Source organism: Tetrao urogallus (assembly GCF_951394365.1).
Source record: "Tetrao urogallus genome assembly, chromosome: 1".
Taxonomy (NCBI): Eukaryota; Metazoa; Chordata; class Aves; order Galliformes; family Phasianidae; genus Tetrao; species Tetrao urogallus.
Window position 1 is genome coordinate 181,860,830 of NC_136813.1, and position 23,164 is coordinate 181,883,993.

Sequence of the window (23,164 nt, forward strand, 5' to 3'; positions counted from 1 at the left end):
TGGCTGTGCTGAAGAAATGTGGAATGGGCTTTAGAACCCTTAATGTCCAGTAATTACAGAAGCTACTGCATAACCTTTGTTATGAGAAATATTGGGTTAGGCCCCAGGGATGACAACTTATGTCTCCACACTGTTCCCGTTGATGCTGTGGACTACTGTTGTAAGGACACCACCACAGACACAGGGAAACTAACTCTGATGAACAGCACCATGGAGCAATGAAGCCATGCTATTAATTTGGAGGCACACTGTGAATCTGTGAGTGAGAAAGACAAATTTGAGTGGTAAGAGAGACTGTGTGTCATGCTATGCTGCAAGAGCAGAAAACTGGACTTAGTTCTACGGCAAATTGCAAAGACAGTCACTGAATTCAATTTTTTTTCTGTTTCTCTGTTTGCAAGAAGAAAAAAAACAATGCAGTAAAGACTGGGAGAGACAGTTAGGCCCTTTATTTTGGGTGCTTATCATCTAAATTCATCAACTGAACAGAAATATAGGAAACTGCAGAGAAAATGTTATAAAAAGGCAGTTCATGCAAACAAAACCAAGGATAATGTTTGTTCATCTGTTTTAACCGCTGTGGTTTAGATGTAATTAGCTACTCCTTACACAACATTAGTAAATGTACTCCAGTATATTGTATTAGAATAATTAAACCTTACTAATAAGAGAACTTATTCAACACCCTTATTATTAAATCTGCTCAGATGTGGGGGAACACTGCCAGTTTTGGTGTGGATTATAACACGTATGGATTAATGAGGTTCTGCTTTAACAATAAAGCTCAGCAGTCAACTAGGAATTTTAATCTTCAAAGTACTTTTCAAGCATTAAATAATTAAGGTCCCATAACATTCTCATGAGATAGGTAAGTAAGTAAATACTCCTATTTCCATTACACGGGGGGAGTATGGGTTAGAGAACTCAGCTGGACTAACCGAAGTCTCTGGAGGTGTAACTACAAAAGCTACATTTAGGACTATGGAATGGATTTGGTATTTCCACATTTAAATGTTAGGAAATGGTATCACTCCACTAGAAGCTCAAAAACATACCCACAAAACTCACTAAGTCTTCCCATCTGTCTCCTTTTCTAAAGTGCACTTTCTATTTCTGTATCAAGGATACCTATATAAAAGGTCCATGTGTCTTTTTTTTAAAATAGAAAGTTGCTGTGCGTATACCTACACATACACTGTTACTTAACAGAAGGATGTTCTACTTTCCTGCCAGCTGTTATGGTTATTAAAAAAAAAAAAAAAGACATGTTTGCAAAACAAATTTTAATATTCAATTTTGTCCTTGAACAGTTTTCACTTGCAGCAATAAAAAAGCCAGAACCTGTAAGGGCTCATATTCCAATTGCCTGATGGTTTTAGACCAATTTTATTAACCAGTGTTTTGATTCATTTGGTTAAGTTAGTGTTTCATTTTGTTTTGTTATGTTTTTAACACACTGCAGGTTCCTGAAATTAAGTTGGCGTTGTTAGAAACAACAAGGTGGTATTGGAAATGCAGCATGAATATGAATGAATGTTCACAGTTCCATCAAGGTGGTCCCTGAATGAAAGGGCACTTTTCCAAAATGACTATTGATTTTTGCGTTCACATCAGATGAATGATATATGGGCTAGTTCAAATTTCAAATAATATCCAACCTCAGCTCTGGAGATTTGTAAAGTGAGTACTAAAAGTAGGATGAATAGGATTATCTGATCAGTACTCTGAACAGGTAGATGTATCTGGCTTAAATGTTCAGGCCCAGATGCTTTAGCCATGTATTACCCAAAGATAAAAGCTTCTGGCATACTAACAGAGTTAAAGAATTAGAAGATGGAAGTTTGCAGCTGCCTGAAGATTTCTGAAGGGTGGAGATTTTCTATATCTAAACAACAAAAACACAATGTATGCTCCCAAATTTTTCATGCTTTTTTGCAAACACAGATATACAGTGCTCACTAGCTAACCTGTCCTGCATGAAAGCAGAGAACCTAAGCAGATATCACTTATCTGGATATACTTTCTAAACTGCCTTCCAGCAACTGCATCTCTCCTTTGCTATATCTAAATTCAACTAAGCCTACTGATAACTTCAGTAAGTGATTATTTACACAAAATGGGACAACTCTTGTGAGAGAAACGCAGACTCATAAAAGACTGACTTGTAATATCAGAAAGGCTGATATATCTGTTCCCTATGCCGGGAGATTTGATTCACATCCTTGATCAGGGCTGTAACAGATGGGCTTTTTACAATGAAGGTAGCATGTACATCTGGTTAGGACAAGCCTCCTTGCAAAACTGACTCTTTAGGAAAACCCTCTCTGTCCCACCACACCGTTCCATTAAAAACACAAGAAAGTGAAACATGTTATAAGACAGATGTTTTTATTTTATCTGCCCAATAAATAATCTGCTGTGTGGCTACATAACCAAGCTAATTTATAAAGCATTTGAATTTCCACCTGTTTCAGGAAGACTTATTTCCTGTGTCTGTTATGCTACCAGAGAAAAAACAAAGCCAATGATTTTTAATGTATAATACTTATGCTAGAACTGCAGCTTGCTGTGACAATGTAGACTTGTAAACTGGCTTACCACCAGGACGGTTTCTAACCTCATGATCTCTCTGAATGACTTTTCTTCACACAGCAAGGTCAGCAAAGCAGAACTAAGGTAAGGATGATTGCAAGCACTGATGCTGTTCAGGGTTTTATGCTACCCAGGAACTTCTGATGTGTTGCTGAGGGATCTCAGACCAGATGAGGAAAGACACTGATGTATACAGTTCAGACTCTTGAACTACTGCTGCAATTTTCCAATGGCCTCTACATGTGTCCAGTTCTGCACTAGTAAAATGCTAGGGAACATTTGCTTTCCAAACATTCTTCTTTGCAGGCACAAGCCAGAAATAAGCTCTAACAGGCAACACCTGCAAGCAATTGATTAAATTACCCTGATTTGCATGCCCCAAACTGGTCACTTAAACACAGCTTTCTGATGGCGGTGTTGCGGGCAAGAATTCTGTGAGGATCTGCTCAAAGCACAGTAGCTGGAGGATTGCTTTGGGAATAGCCTTTCCTTTTCCAATCTATCTGCTTCAATAGTGTGAAACTTGCCTTACAATTAGAGCAAATACACTACAGTGTGCAAAGTCAACAATAGCAGGGTGACTGAATTTATCTGAACACTGCTGGGTTTTCTGTGATGACAGCAATTAAGAAAAACTAGGAAAAACACATTTTCCTTTTCCTTTGCTTTCCAGGTATCGTTTCTAGGCCACAAACGTATATGATAAATTTTTTGTGTCTGAATAACTTGTGCAGTCAGATCTCAGGAAAATAGCTTGAAATTATGTGCACAGTGTTATGTATAAATTCAGCAAAGCCACTAGGTTTAAAAAATGCATATTGCCTTACAGACTGGTTCCCAAATAGTCTTCAATTTTACCTTAGTCATTTCTTCCAGAAACTGCATATAAATATGAATTGACATCAGCATGTAACTTCCACCTTCACATCACTCCTATTTTTGTAAGCCAAGGACCATAACGATGGGGGTAATTATAGCTTTGGCTATCTGCAGTTTTGTCATGAGGAAAAACAGATATATAGAAGACCTACGGCTGTGCTTCTTGCACTAGCAGTAGTGGAAATCTAAGAACCAAATATGCAGGATATTAAAATAACTCTGTAAAATGCATAGGTGTGATCTGTTATCTAAGATAACCAGTTATAAAAGGAGAGTTGAATTTAGAAACTACTAAGAGAGCAAGAGTGTAAGAAAAAGATAGAAAATACTCAATTAACAACTGCAAGAAACAAAAGCATATTAGAGAAAGATAATATACATGCAGAGTTTACAAACCGTGTCTTTAGGGTGGCCCAATAAGTAGAAATATGGGGACCCATGCTTGTCACTTTTCATGCACATGGAGAGACTGGAAGGTACCATTCCTAAAGGAAGGGGAGGAACAGCCTAGGACCAATCATTAGAATTAACAGAACCAGTGACATAAAGATATTTCATTATTGTTAGAGCAGAGAATTCTTAGTAAGTTTAGAAGACCGAGTAAAAAGTGCATATGTAACAGGAAAGAAGTATTTCTGTAAAGCCGAGACAAATAAGCATGCTGTAAGTCTAAGTATTAGTGAATAATTTCAACTGCTACATGTATATATTCAGGAGGTAGAGTCACCTGAACAGTGTGTGCGGAGTACATCTCGAGGTGCTTTTTGAAGGAGTCATGACAAATGAAAAGCAAAACAAATAAATAACAAATTTTAGAACTGTGCCAACCACTTTGCATGAAAAATCCTTGCATTGGTATCAACTCCAACATTTTTTGTCTCAGCCAATAGGGCAGTGCTAGATCATGAACTGAGAGTTACTTCAAGACCTTTCAGAAATGGCTCCTTGCTAAATAACTGGCAACTTTCATCTATTAGCCAGCAATGACTTTATGTATACTGAAGCTTTACTTGTCATGTGCACAACTCTTCCTTAAATAACTAAAAATTAATCTAAACCCTACTTTGAAAAATCATGTCATAAACCTTAAGTAGGGACTTCTTATAAGGGCATGTAGCAACAGGACAAGGTGAAATGGTTTTAAACTGGAAGAGGGCAGATTTAGACTAGATATTAGGAAGAAATTCCTTACTGTGAGGGTGGTGAGACACTGGAACAGGTTGCCCAGTGAGGCTGTGGATGCTCCCTCCCTGAAAGTACTCAAGGCCAGGCTGGATGGAGCTGTGAGCAACCTAGTTTAGAGGGAGGTGTCTGTGTCTATAGCAAGGGTTTGGAACTACATGATCTTAAAGGTCCTTTCAAACCCAAACCATTCTATGATTCTATGATGGTCCATAGAGTGGGTTCTGTACATGAAGCCTCATGTGAAGTCACCCATTGTGAAAACACGCAGAGAAAGGTAAAGAAAAGCTATTGTACACAGCCATCAAGTTTGAACCCGACGATCCTTATGGATCTTTTCCAATTCTGGATATTCTAAGATTCTCTGAAATGACAGCCAACCATGATACACAGAGCCCTTGTGTGCCAGACCTCGCTGATACTGATCGTCCCAGCAAAGTACATGCAAGGCTGGACCCAGATTTCCAAAGAAGGGAAAGGGGACGTTTTTCATAAACATTGATGTGAATGGACTGGAGTGCCTTAAACTTCCAACTTTCTGCAGGCTAAAGAACTTGAACTAAATGAAAAATGACAAAAATTGATAGAAACTTGATAGAAAGTGAAGTCCTGCTGTGAAAGCCTTGGTTCCTTGGCTTTCGTTAAAATGTTTCTCGTGGGTGAAATTCAGTATTTCTATTTTTTGGCACCAGCAGGGAAGCAAGCTGGGGGTGGATGTTGTGCCTTGCTGCTGGGATACAGTCCACCCACAAATCGCCATTCAGAGGTCAATCACGCCTCAGCCTCCTCCACCTTTTAGCCCAGATTGCAGTTTTTTTATTGTAAAATGCATTACTTTCAAGCACTTCTTATAATTGCTTACATATTCTAATGTAGATTTATGCAATGAAAAGAAATGCTAGCAGCAGTAAGCCAGAAGAAGCAAGTTGCCAGCACTGCCGAGACTTAGAGTAAAACACCACAGGTTTTCCTAGGGATCTTCTTCCACTGATATTTAGAATAATTCTGGTTGTTGCTGAAGAAAGCTGTAGCTTCCTGGGGCAGAACTGTCATTAGAATTAGCCTACCTCTTTCAGAGCTCATTGTTGGATGGAGAGGCTGTGATTTGTTAGTTTTATTTAAACTTGAATGTTGTTATTTTTGGATGTTGTGAACAATTTTCCCTCGTTTTGCCTTTAGGGATGCCTCTTCATCCCAATGCTCAGCTGTGCAACATAGATGTGTTTCTGATGGTGTTACAGATAGGGATAAGGCCGGAAAAATACAAGTGCTTGCAATAAGACAACCACAGTGTGAGTAAGCAGCAGCTCCTGCTGAAGCCAATAACTTTGACGGATGCATGAATTGGGAATTAAGCAGACATTTTGAGAAATATTTTGGCCTGCTGCTTTAAACAAGTTGTATTTATTGCTGGGCTGAGAAGTGCACAGTGCCAGCATTGGCTTGTGAATGTTGTGTATCTTGATGGGTATGAAACCTGGCATTTCCTGCAGCAATCCCTGGGCACTGAGGATTGGGATCCCCAGCAACACTTGCACTATAATATGATTTCTCACTGTGGTCTTGATTCTTTGGGGATTGAGTCTGGCAAACTATTTCCCATGAAACATGATGCTGCTGTTCTTTGGGTTTGGATGAGCTGTGGCAATTCACCTTCCTTGGAAGTCCAGTTCCTTTGGCTATCCTTATCCTCAGCAAACATGTTCAGCAATTGTGGGTGATAAAATATCCATTTTCTAATCTTTTGGTGTACTCTGCTGTAAATCAGTTTCTCTTTCAGAGCATTTATCATATCTCTACTCCTTCATGTATCTTGTGATAGAAGACACTAGCACAGGATTTCTGGCTACGTGGGACCTTCTCTCTCTGAAGTGCTCTGGGATGTCTGGAATTTGCAGAATTCGCAGTTGGCTTTGAAGCAAATGGTGCTTTTATAGCACACTTTATTCCTTTCTCTAGGTTTATGCAGTGCCTCAGCTCAGCCAGAGTTTCCTGGGATGCACTTACAAGCACGGATTTCCAGGTGGCACAAACAGACATGTCTCATTCGGATTTACACTCTCTCAGGAGTGCTCTTCATTTCTTTGCTGAAATCTTTCTGCTTTTCAGATTACATTTTTCTCTTTCACAGATCGCTTTCTTATCAGTGTTGGCTTTTTCTTAACACTGCTTTCACTGATGCCAATCACAACAGCATTCTCCCACTGATAATTCTTATACTTAAATTCATGCTGTCATATTTTGTGCTAACAGAACAATGGCTCTGAAATTTAAAAAGAATTGATTACGTTGCTCTAAGAAAATACAAAGTTAAAGACTGGAAGACAATAACGTGGCATTTTTTAGCTAGTTAGTTTCAGCTATCCTAGACAACCTTCTTTCTTAACACCACGGGTCTGAAAGCCACTGCTCTTGGAAAGGGCTTGAAATGCAGCCTGCCTACAGCTGATTTAGGAAGCCCTGACCTTTCACTTGTCAGAGACTGAGAGAGAAGAGCCAAGAAAGCATCCTGATATGCTTCTCCTTTGTTTCTATTCCTCTCCAGACATCTGTGCCACACCAGTGCTGCAATCCAGTCAACCCTTCAGCCTTGCATTTTGATGCTCAGCCAAGTCCTATTTCCATCTGAGGGGCTGCAGAGCTGGACACTGATGGTGATAAAAGAGATTTCTGACATGTACTTGCTAAGAACAACAGAAGAGTGATTCTTTCAGTAAAAAAAAAGCTCCAATTAGTCTGCTCAACAAAACAATTCTGGTGGGAAGAAGAAATAACTGCTGTGTTTGAAATACTTGGATGTCTTCAGGTCCACTTTGTCCTTGTGCTTACTTGTCACAATCTTATTTGTGCCCAGTTTTCCTTAATTTGGAAAATACATTATTTTCTGGAGGTTTCTGTCATCAGCACTCTGATAAACACTCTTTGCAGCATGCTGTTTTATCCTTGAAATCCTGTCCTTCTTGAGAAGCGCCCTTTGGTGTTCATCGTTTCTATTTGTTTGTAACTTTCAAAAAAGTTGCTGTTGATTTTTATGTGCACTTTCTGTTTATTCATATAACACTTTTTATTGCTTTGGAAAGGACTTAGGGAGGACTGAAATATCAGATCTTTTCAAAAGCAGCTGCTTATTTTGTTTCCATTTCACCTGCAGACTGAACACTGTGTTTTCTCTGCCAGTGTCATGTTCACATTAAGAACTGCAGACATGCAGATATTACTCTGCTCTGATGCTTTCTGTAGACTATGTGTACATTACAAAGTAATTTTTGAACACTTTTACTGCTGTTTCTGTGCAGTAGGTAAACATGGATTTCAAGCACTGCTGCTTAGCTCTCCCATGTGGAACAGTGATGCAGCTGATTATGATTAACTCTCTCATTAAACAACAATTCCTGATAGCAACTTCTATGGAATCATAGAATCATCTGGGTTGGAAAAGATTTTTAAGATCATCAAGTACAATTGTCAACATGACCTACAAAGTTCCAGCATTAAACGTGCCTTCGTGCCAATAGTTCCTTAGAGCATATATCACAATAATCTGCATTTTTACATTGCCTTTCCTCTAAGCCTTTCCATATGGTGAGCAATACTTTAAACTTACATGTGAATTCATCTAATTTTTGTCCTGTTATTACTACAAACTGCACCCAAATCTGTAGTGGTTTATCCATATTTCCCAATCAGGCACTTTTGAGGAGAGGAAAGTTCATGCTCCTTTACATCTGTTGGAGGATTTGTTTTCCCAGAACAATACGATATACACTGAATATTTTTTTTCCCCCCATTTATTTATATTTTCTTATGACTTTGTAGTAAGGTACAGATCTATAAGACTGTATGAGCATTTTAGATCTCCCACAAGCCTAGGTTTAAGTGCCATCCAGAAGGTGGAACTTAAGAAAGGCAGAAAGACTCCAAACTATAATCAAGTCTGGCATGGATTCTTTGGTCTCAGTAGCATCCCATGACCCCCAGAAAATTAAATCATTTTCCAAGGAACCTGAGAATGGCTGGAACATGGCCCTGCTATTTGAGAAGGATTACTATTGCTAAGTCAGTAGTGGACTCTTATTTATTCTTTCATTAAAAGTGATGCACCTCTCTCTACAAAAAAGTTTTGGAGGTGATCTGAATCTCTGCTGGAGGTCTTCCTGGAGGGGTTGGCTAAAATTGTTATTAATGATCTTCGTACCAATTTCCCATAATCCCTGACAGCCATTTTGGCTTTGTTCCCACTCACAAAATATACAACTGACCAACTTTATCACCAGGTGAGCAGGTTCTGACCCAGAACCTCTTGAAAGCTGGTAAAAATGCAACCAGCGCTATCCCAAGTGTTGCCTGAGCCATAGGATTGGCTCTCGTTCAGAGAGGAAAATAGAGCAATTACCATAGACTGAGAGCTGGCAAAGCACTGGCTTTCAGTGGAACTGACTTTAATGCCTCCAACTGAGGTAATGAGCTTTTGTTGATAACAAAGGCTGACCTGAACCTACATTTAAACCTAAGTATTACTTTGCATTTTCATATGCTACTGCAATTACTGATTCTAATGGGAAATGATTCTGGAACTTCAAATAGAATATTAGAAAAAATTAAGGGACTTTTGGAAGAACTAGCATAAAGATGTAAAGGAACGTTTATTTAAAAAACATTTTTCCATCATATTTAAGGCCCAGCTGCATATGTCATAGAACTTATGTAAACATATGACATGGTCATGCTGTTCTTTAAGACCTGATTTCAATTTTTAAAAAAGTGCTTTTTGTCTTTGAATTACCTTTGGATAACTTATTTTTATTTCTTGTCACTTCAGCAATGAAATAAGGTTTCTATAGTGTCTAAATGGCTCGCACTTCGGAATATTTGAAAAAGTCTCAGAAACGAAACGTGAGAAGAATGAATCTTGCTTTCTCATCACAGTCAGCAGTTTCCTTTTCTATTCAGACTTGGCTTCTACTTGATTGTCTGTGTATACTGTCAGAGATAATACAGAGGGTAGGGTTGTCAAAGTACATTCTTTTTAATGCTTGGAGTTTAAATCTGAGCCTCTAAATGATGTGGCAACAAGACTGTCTGCTGTGATTGAAAATGTGCAGAGAGGTACCAATAGAGGAAAGGACAGCTTACAGGCAAATCAGCAACTCCCAGCACACTCAGAGATATCCTCTAAAGAGTTCAAAGGTTCAAAGTGCTTCCTCCAATGCACATCTTCTAAGCCATTGCCAGTGTTGGGAGGGCAGCAGAGAACAGTGATGTACTTACATCTGTGTGCGGCCTTGAGCCAAGAAAGCACTTAAATGTGAACAAGTCCATCTGTACTCAGGTAAGCATTTAAGTCCATACTTAATATATCTTAGCACATGACAATATATTCATTCACAACTGCTACTTAACACCAAAGCAGTATAATTAACTTATATAGGTTCATGCACATAGAAAATCATAAAGATGAAAACCCACCATATTCAGGGACCTGTCCTGTTCCACGTTTCAACAACAGTCGCACTCTCCTGCCACCAGACTTGATTAGCTCTATTGCTCTGGCATGTGTCATGTCCCTTGTGCTTTCTCCATTGATTTCAATTATTTGATCCCCTACCTGTCAGGTAAGAAGAACATTGAGTGAGACAGAATTGCAGGAAAATGAGCGTTTCAGGAAGAGACATATTCAATGCATCACAGGTTACTTGAATGACAGACAGACACATCAAGGCAAATTTGTTCCTGTCTGTCTGAAGGATATCACTGGCAGATTAAATAACCTCCAAGATGGATTCTGAATGGGATGTATCAAATGCTGCTCATCTGCAGCTGAAATCAGAGCAAAGTGTTTGTAACCTGTCTTGTGCCTTCTATACGAAAGAGGTTTTGTGAACTGCTTGATATGTTGGAACCACTGGAAGCATGTTACCATGCTACAGTTCACCTTGTGGTGTTGTACCAGCCTGAGAACACCACCGCTGCATGGAACTGACTGTTTTCACAGAGAAAAGAAAGCATCAGAGTACAAACGCTGAGATCTACCACTGGACTATCCAAACCTTGGCAGCAAGATTTCACACCAAATTTAGTGTTGCAGACTAAAGAAGGAAAGGCAAGTTGCTGCAGCGGCCACTACCAAGATCAAGCACATGTGCTGGATTCTCAGGGAGTGTGATTTGCACTGGTGACCCACAGGTGGTTTTCACTGGGGTGTCTGCTCAGATCATCAATCCCCACACTCCTGTTTACAGATTTCTGTTGCCGCTTTCCTGGCTGCTTTGCAGTCATTCAGCCTCCTTAGTACTTTTCTGCCTCTCTCTCTCTAGCTACAAAGCAGGGCACTGCTGTCTGTGTCTCCCTCCTTGAACTCCCTCGGATCTTGCCTTGTTCTGGTTGTGCCCTGCACTCACAGAGAAACCAGCTTTGGGTGAAGGAAACCTCTGCACTGAGCATCAGAGTGCTCACTTTGCATGGTCAGCATGACAGGCAGCACAAAGAGCAGGTAGTAGTTCTATTGGAGCTTGGTGCAGTACCACGGCCACACACTAACTCTGTGGGATGGTCCAGTGAGCAGCATGGCAAGGTGACAGCCCTGTATGAGCAGCGCTGCAGCCTCCAGAGGTGAGGTTTTGCAGCTGCATTGCAAATGTGCTGTTAGAAGGAACACCTGGATGGAGATCCTGGTGTCGGTAGAGGTGCGAGTCCAGGAACCGGGCTGCCGAGAGCTGCATGAGGGTCTGAGCTGGGTGGGCTCAGCAAACTCGTTTATCAGTGCTACGAGAGCACAGCTGCTCAGGGGGGTCACACCTGCCTCGGTCTGCATCTGTGTATTCCTCACTGTGGGGAGCTGTGCACACCCAACACACTGAAATAATAATGCTGCGTACATCCAAGAGAGGGTTTTAAAGAGACTGTACAGATCTCTGGATGATGAACACTTCCATTTCCTCTTACAAGCTTCTGTTGACAAAACCAGCTCTTTGCTGGCCTTGGACACTGGAATGCTTTCTGTTTTGTGTGCTTTCTTCGCTCCTATTGTATTTCTGTCAACTGAAAGTGTAATCCTCCAGAGGCTTTCTTTCTTTCCTGAGTCTGCAGTACACTATTTACCAAATAAACTTGCATAATATGAAATGTCAACAAGACTGCTTGCATCAAAGAAAACTGGAAGGGATGTCAAGAAGTCGTCTAGTCCCTACTTCTGTTCAGAGGCAGAAAGAATGCTACTAAAAGCACTGTGCCAGTGTTTCTCAATAGGAATTCATACCTTGTCAATAGGAGTTGCAGTCTATTTTAAGAACTCTTCCAGAGTACCGCAATGCAATCTCTTCCAGTACTTTATTTAACTAAAAAGTCATTGATTCAAATAAAACCTCAGAGCCTTGCTATTATGTTTGGAATTTGCTGCAGATTGAGCAGTGGAGGAAAAATTCAGGATTATTTGATGCCAAAAGGCTGTATTTTTTGCAGTGCAAATTTCTTTCTTAGAGGATTTTCTCTGTTAGGAGTAATGGATGTAGCACGCAGTATGGATTTTTAGATACTTCTGCTGACATCCAGCAGTGACACAAGCAGATGTGCTCCTGGGATCACGCAGTGGTTGGCCGTGAAGGTCTCTGGTGTCACCTGGACTTTTGCAGGGCCAGTTGGATGTAGCTGCTTCACATGCTCAGAGCAAGACCAGAAAATCCCTCTTACCACTTACATCACACGAAGATTAAACATAGATTTATAGCACTCTCCCCACAAGGAAAGACAAATGCAGACAAAATGCCACCAGTTTGAGAAAGCCTGCTTCCAAATGCCATGAAACAACAAAATCCTCATAGAAATCCTATGAAAGTCAGGCCGCACTTTCCAAAGGTTTGAAAACAGTTCTTTTTTTGTGCCGTGCTGCCTGGATATACCACGTTTTGCAGAAGGTATTTAGAATGATCTTGTTAGCGTGTTTTGAGAAAAGAAGTGCCAGATTAGATCAAACAAAGGAGTTGTTTTCATCGCTCCTTGATAAATAGCCTTCAAAATGAGAAACAGTGAATGTTGTTCAGAGCACACACAGTCCTGCACCCCAGAGCAGAAAGACGGAAAGAAATTTTAATACAGTTTAATATGTAAAAAGGTTATGTTAATGCCACATTTTCCCTTGCTGTTTGCCTTTCTTCTGTTCTCATTGGTCAACGTACAGGAACTACTTTGTATCGGTGTAACCTTTTCTGTATTTCAGTAGGTTGCTTTTTATGGAGGCAGAGAGTATCTGATCTGATAGTCCCTCTTTTTAATACAAAATCATATGCACAAACAACCTTGGAAAGCTTAAAGAAAAAAAAAGCCTAGCATCTTCGGTATGTGAGTGAAGGATAGTAAAGAAACAAGTTCGCAAAAATTGGGTACTCTGAAATTTCCATTACAAGGATTGAGACCAGAGGAAAAATAAATAGAGGCAGGAGCAGAGGGTTAATTGTTTTCCCTGCATTTGTGTCTTGTGGCTGACTGATGTGTAACTGAATTACGGCAGCTGTGCAGCACAGGTCCAGCTCGAATTAGATAAGAAAAACAACACAGAAGAGAAATGCTATGAACATCCTTGCCCTGGGAAGAGCTTCAATTAGACTTCCTCATATCTGGGGAATTCAGGCAAAAAGAAAATCTTGATTGAGAACTAGTTTCCTGTGCATCTAATAAGGTACCAATTCCTATTCTTACTTTTTTCTGAAGCTAACATTTATAACCTCTCCTTTCTTCCCCCTGCCCGTATGGATTCTCTGATGTTTGGTACAAGGCCTTCATGCCACGTACTTTCTCTCAGTCCAGGCATTCAGAAGTGCTTTCTCCTCTACTCTGCTCAGAAAGCAAAAAGCTTGTCATAAAACAAATCTTTCTCTCATGATCCTTTACAGATGCTGCTGGTGTAGATCACTCATTTGGAAGAGAAACAGACATAAAATATTGTTCTGGGGATATTTCTGCCTTTTCAAGATCCAGTGATTATTGAAGAGGAGCTTGGATATACCAAGGTGAGGACAGAGGTAAGGCTAAGATGAGGGTGAGCAGGTCTAGAAAGCCTGTCTTACAGTGAACCCTCATTGCCCTCCTTTCAGGATCAAAAGCTGGTTTCCACAGTTTTATCCCCATGCCACACATGATCTTTTTAAGGTAATTCTCCTTTGGGTACTTCCAAGTTCATACATAATCCCCAGACTGGAGTTACTACTAAGCTGGGGGTAGTCAGAACTGATCAAAATGATAAAATTCTTCCCATGTGGGAGAAACATTCTGGTTAATAATGAGATTTTTGCATTTTTGTAGCACATCAGATTTGTGACTCATAGTTGGCTTAGATTCCAAATTTATCCTCTACAGTCTTATTCCCTATTTTAAAAGTGCATCTGATTTCTTAGCCCTAACAGAAGCACAGTGCGTTTCATACTGACTACTTCAGTACAAAAAGTTCATTCTGAAATCTAACTCAAAGTCTTCTTAAGCTCTCTTTGACTAAGGACCTTTTGGCATCAATGAATTTTGCTATTTAGCAACAAGTCTCCAGTTATTAATTAATTTGTTGAATTGAGCTTATTTTTTACAGACCCCTCAGAAGTACACTTGTAATTCAGGAGCAAACCACTCAGTGTATCCTTTGAGAGTGATTATTTTCAATAACTGCCTGGCAGCGACTCCACCTAGATGCCATTTTTCCATCCCATTTCTAAGAATTTCCTATAATGGAGTGCTGAAACGTGAAAGGAAGATGCCGCATACCTTCTTCTTCCCATTTTTACACAAAGAAATAAAAATAAGAAATGAAAATCAGACTGATCTGACAAGGTTTATTTTTTGCAATTTTTGTTCACATTCTTTTTCAACTTTTTGATAACTTATCACAGATTATTTCTGAAAATGAAAGTTAGAGGAACTTTGCTATTCTATTTAGATGTAGAGGACATGTTTTCCTTTCTTGAGTCTGCCACTAACTTCCTTGTTTTCCATAAGTTCTTGGAGAACCAATCACAAATAGTGTAGAAATTTTTTTCTTTAAGTCATTGAGCATACACAAACATCAGCAAGTTCAGCTGACTTTAATTTCAAAATTCTTTAAGCATCTTTTTCTTTACTCTTATCTCTACTTATTTGTTTTTGTTGAAAAGTGTACTGTTGAAAAGGTGATCTCTCTGAATATTTTGATGAAGATTGATAGGAAGAAAACACTGAGTACTTCAAGTTTTTACACATTCTCAGTGATACTTTCCTTCTCTTCGTATTTATTTTAATGTATTTCTGTTACCTTATTACCTTTTATGCTTTCCTTGCGGATTATTTGGATATCCATCTGACTTACTTAAATTTCCTTCTGCATTTAATAGGACACCATCCATCTAACAGGAGTTGTATCATCATGGTTTGAGTGTCTGAATTGTTTATTGGGTATGACCTTTTGACATTAGCTCCTTTAATTGAATGTGGCACATTTGAATATCAGACCATTATTTTTAAGAGGAATTTCAGCACAATGCTTTCTGTAGAGATATAAAGCTTTTAACACGAGACACGCAAATGTTCTAAAAGATAAGCTTCAATGTAGCAGCATTATCATTTTGCAACGTGTTCAGTTTCTCTGTCATTTTCAACTTATGGATTTCATTTTTCTTAAGAAATTAACAACAACAAAAATTCTCCAAGCCTGCAAAATCACCCTCCAGCTCCCACACAATTCAGGTGTAATTTTTGCATGACTGTCTGAGAGGATGCGTGCATCCTAATCATTACATTTCAAACACACTAACAGCACAGGAACGGTTTGAGAGTGCTGCCCATGAAGCCCAATATTTTAATCTCATAAAGCTTTAGACTGTCTTTGACTCTTTAGAATAAATGCTAACTAGAAGATGTCATTACACAGAGCCAGTATGCAGAGCTATAATGAATACAACTCATTGCTAGCCATCAGTGATTGGGATGCCAGTCATGCAAACCAGTCAATGGACCTCTTCCTGTTCTCAGTAGCAGGCCTTGCATCATGACACCCCCTGGAAATTGAAGCAGCCCTGATTTGTAACCTTCCTGGCAGTCTTCAGCAGAGACAACAAAGCCTTAGCAATCAGGCATACCCACCAGCTAAAGGCTGAAGTGCATTGGCAAGGTGGCCTGGGAAGCTTGCACAACTGTTGCCATCTGTATTTATTCTCAAGAAATATGCTCGTTCCAGCTATGAATCTGGCAATTTTATACAAATTAATTTCCCATTGTGTTTCTTTTTTCCTACCAAATGTGACCCTGGCAGAATATGCATTTTGTATAAACGCTTACCCAAATTCATCAGTGCTTCTCTTGATCTGATGGCATTTGATGAAGACAATGTTCCTCTCTTATATTCTTACAGTGTTCAAACACAGAAAGCTGCCCTCTGCTTAATGCTTTTAAAGTTGAATATTAATGACTTAAACGTAAATAAGAAAGTAGTTTGTGTGTATGGGAAATGTCTCTTAATAAAATCTGCTTCAGTTCGAGTTAATTCAGACTATCCATCCATGCATAAGAACAACTGAGGTATAAAATTGGGCACCATGTTTTCTGGCACTAATGAGAAGATAATATTCCTATGGAGTGTTTAAGCGACATCACTATTGATAGGTTAATTAGAAAGAAAATTGTAAAGCTTCTCTGAATCATTAGAATAAAGAGTCGCCAATACATGGGAGCTTTGCTGCAGAATCTTTGCTCTGGCCATATTTTATAATTATTATTAACTGTGTTGTTAAAAAAAGCCAATCAGCATATACAAACAGAATTTCAGAAGCAGGCAAAATTGGAAAGAAATATATATAGTTTTACTGTAATTAAGAAGCTTTTCCTTGTTCAACTGTTTCTAAACTGCTTGTGATAGCCCTGTGTACATTTGCCTCTGCTAGCACATCTCTAAGCAGGTGTATAGTTCCCTGTTGCACAAAATGAAATTAATTGTGGATGCATATTTTCATACTCTGTTAAATGAGGAAATCTAATGAAAAAAAAAAAAAAGCAGTCTCAAATGATTTGTGCAGAGGGTATTGCTATCTGTCATTTTATTAATGAGTTTTCTAATTAAACCTCAGGAAAGAGACTAATTACACTTAATTCCTTTTTATATGGGCATTCCATTTTTATAACTGAAGCTTGGATTTAGCATATTATTTGTTGCTGTTGTTATTGTTGATGAGTCCAAAGGGCCGAGAGATTGTCTGTTCTTGGAAAATGAACAGAATGGCAACTCCAGAATATCTATCTTGGTCAATTTCCAGGTGACGTTGAGCCCTAATATCATTGCCTCAATGTAGGCACACCCTGAATATCTGCTCTGCAAATTTCCTCAGAGAATTTGTTGTGCCTGGAAATCCCATGGTGTATTTCCAGATTTGGGCTTCCTTGAGTGTATTGTTCGTACAAAAGCTTGGACTTCTTGGTAAGAGAAATATATTTTGCTTTGGAGGAATTACAATGATGTGTTCCGTGCCTCACTTGAAGCAAACTCCAATAAGGGTATCAAGTGATAGTTTCTTCTCTTTGGTGGTCAACCAGCTGTTTAAGCGGGGAAACAGCGGAGAAGATGCCTTTTCCCCTTCTTCTGAGAGAGGGAAAAACATGAGAGCTGTTACTACAGAAAGAGAGCTTGGAAACTGAAAAATGTGTACGACTACATGTCTGCGTACAGTGAGGAGTGCACAAGGGAAAATGAGGTTTGCAGTGGTTGCTAACAGGACAGCAAAGGAGACTTACAGTTCCATAGTAGACTTGATGCCTTCTGCAGCACTGCTGCAAAATAACTCATGTATGTGAATTAAAGATGTCAAAAAAGGAAAATTCATTACCTTACTTGTGTGTAACATTACATTTTTAAACAGAGCTAGAATGACTCAGTATAGAATAATGTAATGTTAATGGCTATTTCACCACTGCAATCATGGATGGGAACCAGTAGAGTCTGTTAAAAAGGAAGAAAAAAAATTCTGCTGTCTCCCTGATGGATTCAGATAGTTCCATTCCCATTAGGGAAATGCAAAGCAACTCAAGATTTGACAAACAGATTTTAAAGATCTTCTGCAGAATCCTAAGCATAAGTGTTCATGGGAAATACTTCATCCAAAGTTGCATTCAAACAGGAAAACAGAAAAAAAAAAAAAAAAAAAAGAACTCTAACAAGGAAAGTGCTAAAACAAGAATTAAGAATATACTTTCAAAGGATCAGGGAATCAAAATCTCAAAAGATAAAGAAAGGATAAAAAAGCAGCCAAACTTGTGCAAAGGGCTCAACAGAGGTCAGCCTGAAAATGATTCCAACAGCAGTATCAGTGGAAAAGTCTGCAGAACAAATTGATAAAGAAAATAGGAAGAAGCCACCAGATGTAGATGCCACTCATCCTCAACTCTGAAAGAATTTGGATATGAAACTGCTGAACTATGGGATGTAATCTGCTGTCTAGATCAGAAAATGGCCTAGTAACAGAGGAATGGGTAGTGGCAAGTGCGACACCTGTCTTGGAAAGCAAGAAACTGAGTCTCCTGTTCATTCCAGCAGACGGACGGAAGCAATAAGGAGGGTGAGGAATAGCTGGCACATGGATAATTATGATATACTAGAGAAGGATCAGTGTAGCTTTTGTAGAGGGAAGCTGTTCCTCATGGAACTATTGCTGGTCACTGAAGTTGACAATGACTATATAGATAAATGTGATCTGGTTAGTATACTGACATTTTCAGAAAGCTTTTAATAGTAAGAGCCTTCAGTAAAGGCTCTGCTGTGGAAGGAGAAAGAATAGGGTCTGTTAGGTAAGAGATTAAATTCAAAGGGAAAAAAGCTGGAAATAAGTGGTCAATTTTCACAATCAAAAGACTTTACCATAGTGATTATTCTGTTCAGTGTATTTGTAAATGGCATGCTGAAAAGGCTGAAGATTGAATGACAAGATTTGCAGGCAACACAATACCATGCAGTACGTGTGGAAAATTACACACACAGTCACTCCAAATTAACCATTACTCCTGAAGAGACAGATCTTACATCCTTGTGATTAGTTCTATGAGATGTCAGCCCAATCAAAAAAGCAAACAGAATGTTAACCACTAGGGAAAGAATAGAGATTAAAGAAGAAACTGTTATTTCATTTAAGAGCAACAGAATCTTGAAAACTGCAGATTGCTCCGGCACTTTCACTTTCAAAAGAATGTGATAGACCCAGAAATGGTTCAGAGGCCAGTGAGGATGGTCAGCAGTAAAGAAGAGCTCCTTTACGAGAAAGATGAAACAGACTTGCTAAACCCAAGCAAAAGAAAAGATGGGTGTGACGTTGGTTAGTAGAATAAGAGATATGGAGATGAGGAAGAAATTATAATATTACTGTTGTAGCTGTAATTAAAAAAAATAGTTTTTTTAAACAATACAAACATTGATCTTTGGAAACTCTTGATAGAGTATATCAATAATGTCAAAGCACAGCCATATTCAAATAAATGGATAGAAGTAATTCTGAATACTAAAAACAAAAATTCCAGCATAACAAATCTGTACAATGCTGACTGCCAGGGGCTTCGCTGTTTTACCCAGTGAGAAATCATTTGATATTTGTTCTACAATCCTTTGCTAAGGTAAGCATTATCTACTCATCCTTTCTGGAGTGATTATACTAGGCTGGGTGGGATGTCAGAATAGGTCTAATATTCATATTCTTTCACCTTCATATGTGAGCTCTTCCAGTTCTGGCTTGTGGTAGTTTGGAAAACACAGAAGAGAGGCTGCCTTTGTCATGCCGGTGACGGGGCAAAATGTTTCAGGTGTCAGAGCAACACAATTTGGTCTATTTTCATTTTTTTTTGAAAATTCCAGACACTGGATTTTTGAACTTAGAGCTGATTCATTTTTAGACCTCAAAAGATTTATAAAGCTTCTATAAAATACAGAATTAAATATGGTGTCTGCCTTCCAAATAAGTATCTTATTCATAAAAATTAATGCTAAGCCATTTTCAGCAAGATTATTATCTTGTTCCTTTGAAGGACTTTGCTATTAGACATAGAGTTAGAAAGATGCTTTGTGCCCAACAGAGTACATTTTTAAGAGAACGATTTTAATTACATGTGATAGGAATGTTCTTTCACCTTGTCTTTCTCCAAATAAATTTAAAAAATACAACATTCAGCTTTTTTGAGAAATGCTGAATAATAGTTCACGTACAGTTAATCCAGCCCTGATTTATTAAGGTTTTACTCTGTCAAGATATATTCAGCATCCTGTAGGACATTATTTTGCTTTTCTTTGTTGCAGACACAAGAATGCTGATCAGCTTAATATCTACACGCCAATAAATGCCTTGAGTTTCACTACTCACATTAACCCAGTACCCAGCTCTGCTCATCACAGTCTGACTTATGTACAGCTCAAGTGCTCAAATATCCCAGTTGAATTCCCAGAGTTCAGATCAATCACACCCACTCTTGCTACAAGTGAGGATGGACAGTGATTTATGTAGTAGGGAACTGGCACATGAAAGAGATTACCCCAAGGGTCTGTGCAGTTCAGTGGGAAAACATAGCTAAACATCTTACTGTACTGTTCAGATGGATCACAAATCACAGAATAAGTGGATGGGACAAAGAATCTTTCTCTTTATGTTCTACTGTAATGACAGTGTTGACATTCACTGAACGCTTACTATGAAGGTAAGATTTATATTATAGCATAAAGTAAGACAGGTAAGCCACAGGATTTAAGGGTAAGTGCTAGTTATGTAGGAAAGATTGGCTACTTAAGTGACATGAATCACACTGGAGGCACTTGTCTGTTAGATATGTGCACAAGACCCTAGTCAAACAAGCTGGTGGAGCACTGTATGCTCCAGGGCCATTCCTCTGTCCCTTAGGTGTGTGCATAACATCCATTTTTTAAATATCTAAGCATCTAATTATTAATGACTTTTCAGTGTAATTTCTGACAGCCCTCTCTGTATCTCAAAGACTTCAGTATTCTTTCTGATCCTGAATAGGACTACAAAGTTTGCTGTAGCAAATATTAACTGTTACACTGGTTAATCCTTGGTTTATTTTTTTTACTACTATGGTTTTTTTTTTTGTTTTTTTTTTTAATTACTGTGATTGCACTAAATGTTTGTAAGCAGATAATGACTGATCTAGCCTTTTCTCTTTCCTTCTCCCAGTTTCTTTGCTGTAGATTTCTTGACTGGATAAGGAGATGTCACTGTCATCCATTATTTCTACTGTGTGAAAACCACTTGTATTTTTAATACTTTTTCTTTAATCACTGTCAAGCTGAATTGAGCTTCTTGCTCACCATACTTATGGACAGCAACCTCTGCAAATCCTAAGGAGACCTTGGCAAACAGCCCTCTGATGTGTGACTAATGGAGCAGCTTAAACAGACACTACATTTGTCTTTAATAAAAAATCTTGGTGAGGGTTCACACGAGTGAGGAGCCAGTGCAAACTGTGGGGTCTGCACAGCAACGTCCTCTTACAGATTTCTCCTTACCGTAAAGAAATCTTTCGTTCTTCCTCCTGAGCTTTTTCTGTGGTATTATTTCACATTTACCTCTTGCCTTTGGAGCTACAGAAAGCTCCAAAAAGCTGAGATAATCCTACAAAAACTTTTTCTGGAGGGACTGAATGAACAAAGCAAAATGAGTGGAAAATAAAATCACAAGGATTAAGAGGTAGCACCTCTTGTTCACCTGTCTGAAGCTACAGGTACTGCATGTGATTGCTAGAGAGTATTTCTGGTATAACGTTTGGCAGTGGATCAGGAATCTCACAAAACAGAACATGTGGCAGCCCTTCCATTTCAGCTTGGATTTTTTCTTAGAGATGTCAGACACTAGCTACTGAAGATGCTTTTAATATAAAATGGTGATACACTGCACAAGGACATGCATCTATGGAAGCTGAGTTAAATTTAAGCCTTAGAGACAGAAAGATAACTACACTGGTGGAAACAGATGACTTTCATCTTTAAAAACCTTTAAATCAAGGTCTGCTGTAAAGCAACTAGATGAACACCAAGCAAGAGGCAAAAAAGAAAGCCAAAATGAGCAAATTCTATGATGAACATGGAAGAAAAAGACTTCTGCTTTGCTTGTTATATAAAAGCCTTCCCAAACACTGCTGGGATATAACTACCTGAAGCTGCTCTAAATTTTGCCTACATTTCAGTTCTCGTTATTTAAATAGTGAAATCAATACCTCAAGTTTATTTCTGACTTTATGACTTGACACATATGGGAGTGCCCGGCTCTGAGGAAATGGTTTACATTCCCTTGTTAAACTTCACTGCTGTACAGAGTTTATGGAGTCCAGATAGATATCTGAAAACATATTGCATATTGTCCTGAGAAGTCTGAAGAGTTGGTCTTTTCCTAATTAGTTTCTTCTAGGGGATACAGCTAGCAATATCTAACTTTCACTTATCACTCTACTGTTTTGAAGCCCAACATATAGGTTTTTTAAAGTGGTCTTAAGCTTATATCTCCCATGGCATAAGAGAGGGCTTCAAGGTATGATTTTCATGAGCACTCTGCCCCTCTTGCTGCAAGTAGCAATGCAAAGGCTATGTCTTCAGAAAGAAAAAGTAGAAACAATTGCCTGACCTTTCATTTGAGATATTTGCAAAGAAGGAAATGGCAATTTTGAATAATGTTGAATATTTGTACATGGGTTTTGACAGTAATTTCAAATGAAATGCTTATGCCTTCCATGATCTGAAACCCCAGCTATGTTTCCTTCTACATAAGAGACTGATTTCCTCTTGGCTGCTTGCCTTTTTTGGCCATTGGCTCTTGAATATTGTATTCTTTTTTCTAGGAATGATCCTTGATGCAGCTGGATGAAATTTTTTGAATAAGGTGGTATCAACTCTGTTATCATGGGAAAGGATGAAATACACAGATTGCTAGTTTGCAGAATGCCATGAACCTGCCCACATCACCTATTAGTTACTATTAGAGGGTGAGTCTCACTACACTGCTCATTTGGCAAGCTAGAACAGACTGAAGCCTCACAAATTCTTATGCAGCAACGGCATGGAAGCTCACAATAAACACTGCAGGAATATTTTGTCCCTTGTGTCTATTTCTAGATCCAAGTCTGTACAAATGAAATAAAGAGGAGCACTGGCAGCAGACAAGCAACAAAACAAAGAGCCAAAGAAAGAATGCAAAGCATGACAGATATAAAGCTCTGTAGTGCTTGTGTTTTAGAAGTCTGTTTTACAAATCTATTCAAAAATGAGAAAAATTCTGTTGGTAGATATGAGAAAGTTAGAGATAGGGCTAACTGGTGTACGTAGACTGAGAAAAATGAGTTGACAAGGCAATGAAGCTAGAACTGTCAGAGAGAGGAAGTATGACTGTTATGGTAGAAGTGAAAAAAAGGATGTAACTCATGAAGTGACAAATGACACAGATGTACAGTGTGTATTAAAAAGCAGATTTTGTCCTCATTCTTCACGAATTTCACATTCAGTAAGCCTAATTGTGCAATATATTCTGTA

General features: G+C 38.8%; 1 protein-coding gene across 3 annotated transcripts in view; it reads right to left on the reverse strand.

Annotated features, from left to right (window-relative positions):
• MAGI2 (membrane associated guanylate kinase, WW and PDZ domain containing 2) overlaps positions 1–23,164 on the reverse strand; it is a gene marked incomplete at both ends in the record, with an annotated part of 716,521 nt that overhangs the window by 11,165 nt on the left and 682,192 nt on the right. For all 3 annotated transcript variants that reach the window (XM_079534500.1, XM_079534499.1, XM_079534498.1), the window contains one exon: positions 10,120–10,258. In XM_079534500.1, coding sequence (XP_079390626.1) covers positions 10,120–10,258 — 139 coding nt within the window. The remainder of the gene's footprint in view (positions 1–10,119; positions 10,259–23,164) is intronic.